Source organism: Silene latifolia, chromosome 6 (genome assembly GCF_048544455.1).
Source record: "Silene latifolia isolate original U9 population chromosome 6, ASM4854445v1, whole genome shotgun sequence".
Lineage (NCBI taxonomy): Eukaryota > Viridiplantae > Streptophyta > Magnoliopsida > Caryophyllales > Caryophyllaceae > Silene > Silene latifolia.
Window position 1 is genome coordinate 63,179,049 of NC_133531.1, and position 9,743 is coordinate 63,188,791.

General features: G+C 45.8%; 1 protein-coding gene across 2 annotated transcripts; it reads left to right on the forward strand.

Moving 5' to 3' along the window:
• Positions 1-4,375: 4,375 nt before the first annotated feature.
• On the forward strand, positions 4,376-8,553 carry LOC141586833 (splicing factor-like protein 1). 2 transcript variants are annotated; one of them, XM_074408214.1, is made up of 2 exons: positions 4,376-6,571; positions 8,156-8,553. In XM_074408214.1, exon 1 carries the CDS (start codon positions 4,529-4,531, stop codon positions 6,533-6,535), a length of 2,007 nt encoding a protein of 668 aa, XP_074264315.1. In that variant the 5' UTR covers positions 4,376-4,528; the 3' UTR covers positions 6,536-6,571; positions 8,156-8,553. The 2 variants fall into 2 exon arrangements, with proteins under 2 accessions (XP_074264315.1, XP_074264316.1); XM_074408215.1 differs by having other exon boundaries at positions 4,429-6,571; positions 6,686-8,553.
• The last annotated feature ends 1,190 nt before the right edge of the window (positions 8,554-9,743 follow it).

Genomic DNA, 9,743 nt, shown 5'->3' on the forward strand with positions numbered 1-9,743 from the left:
CGGCATCTCGGTCGCCGAGTAGGCGAAGACGTCTTTGTTTTTCCTCGCGGGTCAGGAGAGCGGCCCTGAATTTTGGCTCCAGGTTGACACCGATAGTCACGGTGCGCCCTGGGTCAATTTCCACCTCTTCGATCTCGCTCCCTCGACCATGCCGACGGTTGAATCCATGAGGTCGCCCTCCTGTTGTAAGGATGGGCTCTTCCCCTTCTCTGACTTCTTTGCCACTTTGAGGGATTGCATGTTGCATCCTCTGGCAGATATCTGGACGTTGACCACCTCGTCCTTCTCGTCCTTGGAGACGAGCTTATGCGCTTCCCCCCGGTCCGAGACATACATCAGTGTCAGGGCCCGGATGGACATCACTGTGTCGGCCTCGCTCAGAGTGACTCGGCCTATGAGAACGTTGTAGGCGGACGAGCCGTCAATGACCACGAACTCAGCTAGGACATTCTTAGCCGCATTCCCCTCGCCGAACATCATTTGGAGTCCGATCGACCCTGGGGTACCAGGCCGGCCCGGAAAAGTCAGACAGTGGATTGGTGCGGGGGCTCAAGTCCTCGACTTTCGATCGAGGTTGAGAAAGCACTCCGAACATGATGTTCGTGTAGGCGCCTGTGTCAATCAGGCACCTCTTGACCAGGTGGTTGGATATGTCCAAGTAGACTACGAGTGGGTCGCTGTGAGGGGCGATGACTCCCTCGTAGTCCTTCCTTCCAATAGTCGTATCGGGGATGTTGGAAGCGGGGATCGCTGTTTTGGGCACAAAGTTGATGGCCTGATACAGCTCATTCAGGTGCCGTTTGTGCCCATGAGCGGACCCACCGTTCTCGTTGCCCCCGATGACAACATGGATCACTCATATCCGTTCAAAGACGGATTTCTTATTTGAACCGCCGGCATCAGTCTTTTGGCCTTTGGCGACATATTTGCCGAGGCTCCCCTTCCGGATCGGCTCTTCGATGGCATTCTTCGGATGCCGTGGTTGTCGATTAAGTGACCGGTGTGGCCGTGGTACTCACAAAAGATCGGCTCGTGTCACCGTCTCCTCTCTCGGCCGGGAGGCCTTTCCCACTTCGACCCTCGTTCTTGCTCGGGCGAAGACCTCGGCGCGCAGACACGACCACGGGGTGTGATCATTGTACCGCTTCGGTAGTACGTTTCGAACTCCCGCGCCCACCGAGTTCTCGTTTCTGGCGGACTGTCGCACCGTGACCTATTATTGTCACGGCGTCTTTCATCCGGTTGTCCTCCCGGTGGCTCTTACTCTCGAGTGCCGGCCTCGCCGGCCTACCTGTGTTTTGTGGTAGTCCTCCAGCTTTATGGCACGGTCGGCCATTTCCTCAAGCGGAGTCTAGGTTCGAGCCGCCGCACTTGATGAGCTCATTTTTTAAGTCTCCTCTCGGGAGGCCTTTCATCGTCGAAGGCCGCCGGTTCATTGCTCGGCTCACGAATCTGGCCGAACCTTGGCGTCGAACCTCTTCACATAACTTCGGAGAGACTCGCCTCCCTCCTCGCCGATAGTCGGGAGGTCCGATGTCTCGACGGCCCTCCTCTTGTTGCAAGAATATTGGGCTAAAAATATGTCCCTTAGGTCGGCGTAATAAAGACACCGACCCATCGGGTAGCCCCTTGTACCAACTTTTGCCATCCCATGCAGTGTCGTTGGGAAGACTCGGCACCAAACCTCATCGGGTTGCTCCCATACCGACATGTAAGACTCGAAAGCCTCGGCGTGGTCGGTTGGGTCGCCTTCTCCTTTGTATGCTATGGGTGGCAACTTCAAACTTAGTCAAGATGGGGTCTCTAGGACGAGGCGCCGAGGGGTGTCGACCACGTGTCGAACGACACGCGGCGATTGGCTCCTCGCATCCCTAGTCCGGCTCCCCTCCCCGCGGCGGGAAGGGCTTCTTCTCCGACTCTGGTGAGTCGGGCTTCTTCTCCGACTCTGGTGAGTCGGACTTCTTTCACTCCTCCGGGGCGTGCCTCGTCGGTCTTTGCGGCGACGCCGTCCTCCGCGAGTGCGGGAAGGACTCGGGTTTACCACTAGCACTCGGGGCTCCCGGCGTCTTGACAGGTCGGCTTCCCTAGTGCTCCGTTCAAGTTTCTGAGTCACATTTTGGGCCCTGGTCTCCTGGACGGGTTCCGCCGCTCTTGTCGGTGTGACAGTGTGAGTCGGCGTACTACCCATTAGGTCCGTAGTAGCTTCCGTTTCTTTTCGCATCAACCACATGTCCCATGATGGTGACCTGGTCGTGCGTGGCGTACAGACTGTATTATTGGCATCCGTACTCGGTTGAATTACTCGGCGGTGGAGGGTCGCAACCCTGAATTGTGGACGGTATCATCTTGGCGAATTCGGTTTCGTCGGTCACGAATATTTCTTCTTTGTTTCGACATCTTCTTAGCTTTTTGGGTGGGTTCTTGTTTTGTGTTGTTTTTTTTTTGTTTGGGAATGAATGTGACTAGCTTCTAGTATCTTTCCCCACAGACGGCGCCAATTGTTCCGGGTGTAATTCCAGAGCAGTTACTTGTTACCACCCGTGCTTGTAGAATGACGTCCCTGATTGAATCCTCCTTTTGGTCTCCTGAAACAATGAACAACCGGGGCTCGGCTTTGGCCGAGCGTACTCACTCCGACGCTCAAGTCAGTGGACTTAAAGAGATAAGTTGTTGTTACTTGGCGAAGTATATTTTGTAGAGAGATAAGGAAGATATTACCAGATGAATAGTGATTCTTAGGTTAAATTGTGGATCCTTTCCTCAATGAGGGTTGATGAGTATTTATAGACTTTCACCTTTTGTCACGTAGTGGCCAAGTGGCCAAGTGGCTAGCAGGTGGAAAGACCGTTCTACCCTCGGCCGAGGGGCCCATGGCAGGCCGGCGGGCCCTGTTGACTCGCCGCCGAGGGGTCTTGGATATGAGTTCGCGGATATGTGCCCCGGCTGGCTAGTTGTCCCAGCCGAGACCCAAGAGACAGGCCGACGGGATGCGTCGGTTAGGCTGTCTAAGTCGTTGACTTGCTTGTGGATATCTTTGACCTTGCTCAATATGTTGACTCGGTCAGCGGGTGCAGAATATGCCCCATCAGTAAGTTTTAAAGTTAAAACTTCTAGTTCTTCAAATAAAGTACTTTGTATGAGATAAGAGTGTGTGAATTAAAACCAATAATTCTTAGTTTAAAAATCCAAGTTTTCAAATTAAAAATACGACTATTTAACTTAAAACAATTAGTAGTAAAAAAATAGAAATCATATTTTCATCACCAACACTATCGCTTCTATGATCAAAACTCACACCTACTTGTTGGAGATCGGCGTCACCGACTCACTGTGGATGTCGACGTTCGTCTACCTTTTGTGTTGGTTGATTGGGGAAAGGGAAAGTCAATTGGCGGAGGTAGTGGGCGAGTAAGCGGGCTGGTGGTTGGGTGAGTGGCTGGTTGTAGTTGTAGTGGCCGGCAGGAGTGAGGATTGCGTAACTGATGGGAGGAAGGCAGTTTTGGTCGAGGAACATGGGAAACAGTGAATGTCACAGGGCTTGATTATAGAGTATAAATTTATAATTCGGGGAAGTGGTGATTTAGCCCTATAACTCTTTAAAATTGTGAAATTAAGCCCCATAACTCTCAATTAGAGTAATTTAGCCCCAATACTTATACATAAAGTGAAATTTGGCCCCAATTCAAATTGTATCTAATATCTCCCTTGAAATCAATATCTCGTCAATTTCTCCTCAAAGCAGTAGCAGTCATAAGCAAACACTCTCATATCTGACATGTCTATATATTAAACAACCATATTATATACCAACACAAATTCTCACTTTAGACGGACATTTTCCGTCAAAAAGTCATGTAGACAGATAATAGTGTCACCACTTCTCTCACTTGCATTTTGTGAGAGGGTCACTGTCTATAGCTTTAGATGGATATTGTCCGTCTACAATGAGACGGATTGATATACCGACTAATGAACATAAATATTTCTCTAATTAATCTAACTTAGTAACAAAATAAGACGATTTAAATGATAATAACAAGAATATATTACCTTTTGAGTAAGGTAAGATTAGATTGGGGTAGAAATTGAGGTTTAGCTATTGAGATTTTGAGGAGAATTTGGTGAGATTTTGAATTGGGGCCAAATTGCACTTTTTGTATAAGTAATGGAGCTAAATTACTCCAATTGAGAGTTATGAGGCTTAATTTCACAATTGTAAAGAGTTATGAGGCTAAATCATCACTTCTCGGATTTATAATTCATCTTAATGGACTAATATCTCTTATTGGACTCGTCCTATCCTACATAACGGTCCTACAGAAGAGTAGCTGAATATTGTGCCCATCAAATGAAGTTAGCCCAGCTGAGCTGGGCCACACAATCCTTTTCGTTTTCATATCGGTTTTCATAGCCGCCCCTTTTCCTACTATAAAAACCATAACCTGATTAAAATCATTCAACCTAATTTCCCCAATTTTGAACTCTTTCTCCAGATTTCCCAGTTTTCACTCCTTCATCCACAACCACCATGGAACCTCAAACTCTCTCTGAATCCCTACCTCCTCTTTCATCTTCCCCATCTCAATTAGATCCCCCTTCTTCCCTTCCCCAAACCCTAGATTCAAATCCCCCTCTAAATCATCAAAACGGCAACACGACGGTACTATCCGCTGTAAGCGGCGGCGCTACTACGACAACTGACAACCAGAATCCTCAATCCGGCGGAGAAGAGGAGACCACGAGCAAACGCCGCAAGCGCCGCAGCCGGTGGGATCCGCCTCCGTCAGAAGCTCCTGATTCCGGCAACGACACCAGCGGAACTGGTCGAAAGAGAAAGTCACGGTGGGCCGACGATGAACCCAAACCTGTCATACAATTACCCGATTTCATGGGTGGTATCGAATTCGATCCCGAAGTTCAAGCTCTTAATTCCAGATTACTTGAAATCAGCCGGAAGTTACAGTCCGGTTTACCACTAGATGATAGACCGGAAGGCGCGAGATCCCCATCACCTGAACCGGTTTACGATAACATGGGTATTAGAGTTAATACACGAGAGTATCGCGCTCGCGAGAGGTTGAACCGGGAAAGACAAGAGATAATAAGTGAGATTATTAAGAAAAACCCGGCATTTAAACCGCCGGCGGATTACCGGCCTCCGAAACGATACAAGAAGCTTTATATCCCGCAGAAGGAATATCCTGGTTATAATTTCATTGGGTTGATAATCGGGCCGAGGGGGAACACACAGAAACGTATGGAGAAAGAAACCGGGGCGAAAATCGTGATTAGGGGAAAGGGGAGTGTGAAAGAAGGGAGATTTCAACAGAAGCAGAACTCGAAACCTGACCCGAGTGAGAACGAGGATTTACACGTGTTGGTGGAGGCGGATACGCAGGAGGCAGTGGACGCGGCGGCAGGGATGGTTGAGAAGTTGTTACAGCCTGTAGATGAGGTGTTGAATGAGCATAAGAGGCAGCAACTTAGGGAGCTAGCTGCATTGAATGGAACAATTAGAGATGAGGAGTTTTGTAGAGTGTGCGGCGAGGCGGGGCATAGACAGTATGCTTGTCCCTCGAGATTGACGACGTTTAAAAGTGATGTGTTGTGTAAGATTTGTGGTGATGGTGGTCACCCTACTATTGATTGTCCTGTTAAGGGTACCACTGGTAAGAAGATGGATGATGAGTATAAGAACTTTTTGGCTGAGTTGGGTGGCGGTCCGGGAACTGAGGAGGGCTCGGGTGGCGGCGGTGGTGGGAGTAGTCATCCGGGGTTGGGGTTGAATGTGGGTAAGGGTAGTAGCAAGGAACTTGATGAGACCAATTTGTACATTGGGTATCTGCCCCCGAATCTTGAGGATGAGGGTTTGATAAGCTATTTTTCGGCTTTTGGGGAGATTGTAATGGCTAAGGTTATTAAAGATCGTGGTAGTAATATTAGTAAAGGTTATGGGTTTGTTAAGTATGCCAATGTTGAACAGGCTAATGCTGCTATTGCTGGTATGAATGGCAAGAGTATTGATGGTAGGACGATTGCGGTCCGGGTTGCTGGCAGACTGCCTCAACCAGCTCCGCCTTCGTCTCAGCCTCCTTCTGGCCCTCCAGCGCCTTACTCAGGTCCAGTAACATACCCGTCTCAGCAGTACCAATCTGGTGGCCCTTACGGGGCTCCTGTCCCGTGGGGTCCACCTCCTCCGTATGGTGCATACCCTCCTCCACCACCTGGTTCAGGTTATTACCCCCCACCACCACCACTACCGTCTTATGCTCTGCCACCGGGCGATCCTTATGGTGGTTCTCCTGCCTCTATGGCCCCTCCTCCCCCACCTTCGTATTTAGGGTCGTCTTATGCGTACCAGCCTTATTATGGGGCACCGCCACCTCCCCCTCCTCCATCCACAGATCAACCACAGGTATTGGCAAATGTGCCTTGGGCATCCAATCCTGTTCCGCCATTATCTGCTCCTGCTGCAGAGCAAGCTGCTCAGGGAGCTGATGCCGAGTATGAGAAGTTCATGGCAGAGATGAAATGATTTTGTTTATTGTTTCTAATCTTGCCTTGCATAGAGGTATGGGCTCTCATCTTTGTATCTTCCCCATCATGTTTTTTTGCTAATCATTACACTGTTGTTAGCCTTTTTAATTTATATTAACGTGCTGACGGTTGTTTCATTTTGATGTAGCTTGTTGGACAATATGATTGAAAATTTAGCTTTGGTTTTGGGAATGGTGCAACTATGGGTATGGAACTTTCACCAAGGGGAGGGGTTCTTAGTTGTAGCTGCAGATTTTGATAGTTTATCTTATCTTTTTTTAATACCTACAATTACCGATTTACATTTGAGAAATTTGAATACGGAAGTTCTTACTTAGTAGAATAGTAGTATGAAATTTATTAATCTATATAGCTCATAAACTCCAATAAGTGAGAACATGAGTGCACATAAATTCTTGAGCCAGATAACCGAGTTCCCTATAAGCAGAACATTAGGATGGCATAATCCAGTTGGCTGTTTTTGTATGACAATGGTGAAGCCTACGCAGGGCTTATATCGGGTCTGTGGGGGTGTAAATGTGATTATGTTTATGGCAAAATTTGTGCACATGAGCCTTGTTATTGAATAATAAGGTTCAAAGGTTTAAAGAAAATGCAAATTCTCAAAACAGATGATTTCACATAGTTTTTTGTGAAACCGCTTCATTTACACACAAATCCACTATTGACCATTATACAAAGTTATAATGGCTAATCTCACAATTTCTTATGTGACTCAACCTCACTAGACCATGGTTTAGAAACGGGTGAAACGTGAGGCGCTCAAAGGTGATGAGTACCTGAGGCGACTAGGTGCTAGCCGCACGCCCCTTAAATACAAGGCACACTGTTTTTTGCGAACAAATTTGTAATTTCAAGATAAATTGTTGCTTAAGAGTACTCTTTGTTTTTATTATCTTGGGGGGTGACGTGTATTATGCGTTTGGATAGAAAAAAGTAGGCAACAGGAGGGGAAGGGAGGGAAGGGAAAAGGGAGGTGGAATGAAACCAATGAGTTTCTCTCCAAATATTTTCTTTGTTGGTGGAATAGTGACCGACCTTGGGGGGAAGGGGGAATGAATCCCTCCAAATCCCTCTCTTCCATTGCTCTTCAACCTTATATGCCAACAAGCAAGGAGTCTTGTATCCCTCACTCCCCCTCCCTTCCCTTGCCCTTAGAAATCTCCCACCGAAAGAAGCCATAAAGTTGTTAAAGCGGGTATATTGTGGGAAATGGAAGGGCGTACTTTTTGAAACTGAGCACTAGACTAACCAAATGATTAAAACTCACATTTATCTTAAAAACTTCTACCTTTGGTCACTTGGTCTGATAGGAAAGTTTCTCTCCCTAATTGATTTCATGATTTCTGACATCTTGACATTTTTCATGTTTTTGGTCACTTCAATCTTTGAAGCTTAATGGGGACTTCTCAGCTTCTGCTGTCTGGCATTGGTAGTCCTTTATTGCTGTCTGCTTTGGTAGATCCAATGTCACATGTTGTATTTGAATAATAAAAAAAAGCTACTTCATACATCTATATTCCTATGCATTCTACTTGTTATATTCTTCTTTCGTCTGCTAACCCCTTTCATTGTTATTTTTGTAATATCTTGACAGGCATCATGTTTCTTGGAGCTCTTGTGAACCTGATTACTTACGTTTTGCCATGACTTGTTGGAAGTTTAGGACTCACCTCTTTAACCTTGCTGTACTGTTGTGACATTTGCAGAGACAAGGGAATGATACAAGCTGTGACATCTGCTTTCGCCGTTTATTTGAGTACCGGTTCCGAATTTATTATTTTAATGTTTTCTCCTGCAGGTCTCTTTAGTCGAAGTCCATGGCATCCTCGGACATGCTTTCCTTTTGCTTTCATATTTCTTCTGTTCTCAAAATACCTATTATATAAGATGCTGCTCATGTTTGTATTTTGTCTCAGTTAACCTTAGATGATTTTTTCTTTAGCATTTGTGTGAACTCTTAGCTCATCCTCTGATTATATTACTATATTACCATATGCTTTTTTTGTATTGATTTTACACTATAACCACAGCAGGCAAAAGCTGACCCAAAACTCTGAGTAAACCCACCCGACCCGACACATCTGAAATCCGTACATGAATAGCCCGACCCCATGGCTAGCTCTACTGGTGACCTTAGGCCTGTCTGATGATATTTCATGAGCCTTTGATGCCTCAATCAGGTAGTGCTTGATAATTTCATATGAATATTTGATGTTCTAATATCGGCGTTCAGGTGTTTAATTGCTTAAGCAGTTTTGGCAAGATGAATTTCAGCAGGATGCTGCCTTTTAGCTGATAAGTTGAGTTGTTAACTTGTTACTTTGTGGGAATTTTGTGCCTGCTAACCCTGATTTTGTCCAACTCTAGATTCCTTGATGATGATTGTTACTAATATTATAGTTGCAGAAGTTTGAAGTTGGGCTAGTCCCTTTAATGGGTGTAATGAAGTGGTAGGAGTTGAGGTAAGAACATTAGAAGTTTCAATGTTCCAACATTTGGCAGGAATGCAAGTACTGATTATGGGTTAATGGCTCACTTTGATTGAGGGTAGTTGTTAAGGGAGCAATATATGTCAAAACAAATGTGAAAAATGTAGGAATTCTGGTGAAGAGAAAATGAAAATGTGATGAAAAGAAAATCGAGGGGGCAGGGGTAGGAAAATTTTTTTCACGAGTATTGCACTACATTTTGTGTATGGGTAATTGGTATGTTCAATTCTTTCCCCTGAAGGCCTGAACCCATATGAGAAATCATTGAAGAAGGAATTGACAGGACGCCGGGGTCAGTTGATTGTGGCGGGTCTATAATTGGTCGTAGGTCGGTTTAGATTTGTGCCTGGTCGTTGTTTGGTTGGTCATCATCGAGTGACAAGGTTGATTTTGGTACAGATCATTTTCAGGTAAAGTAACATACAATTTTATGGGTAATGTTTGGTTCACTTTTCATTTGATGGGTAATTTGATGCTTCACACTCAATTTGGTTTACTTTTCATCTTATAATTGACCCCCTCCTCTTTTCTTGGTTTTTGGGTCAAAACTAAGGCGTTGTTTGGTAAACGGCATATTGGCCAATTTTCAGCATATTCAAAGGTTTTAGCATGTTTGACCAATCAATATGTTAATTTTAGTGTTTGGTAAACAGCATATTGAAACAACATATTTGGAGTCAATATGCTATTTTA

Excerpts from the sequence above, each read along its gene's own strand:
- LOC141586833 (XM_074408214.1), top strand. The coding sequence starts at position 4,529 with ATGGAACCTCAAACTCTCTCTGAATCCCTACCTCCTCTTTCATCTTCC.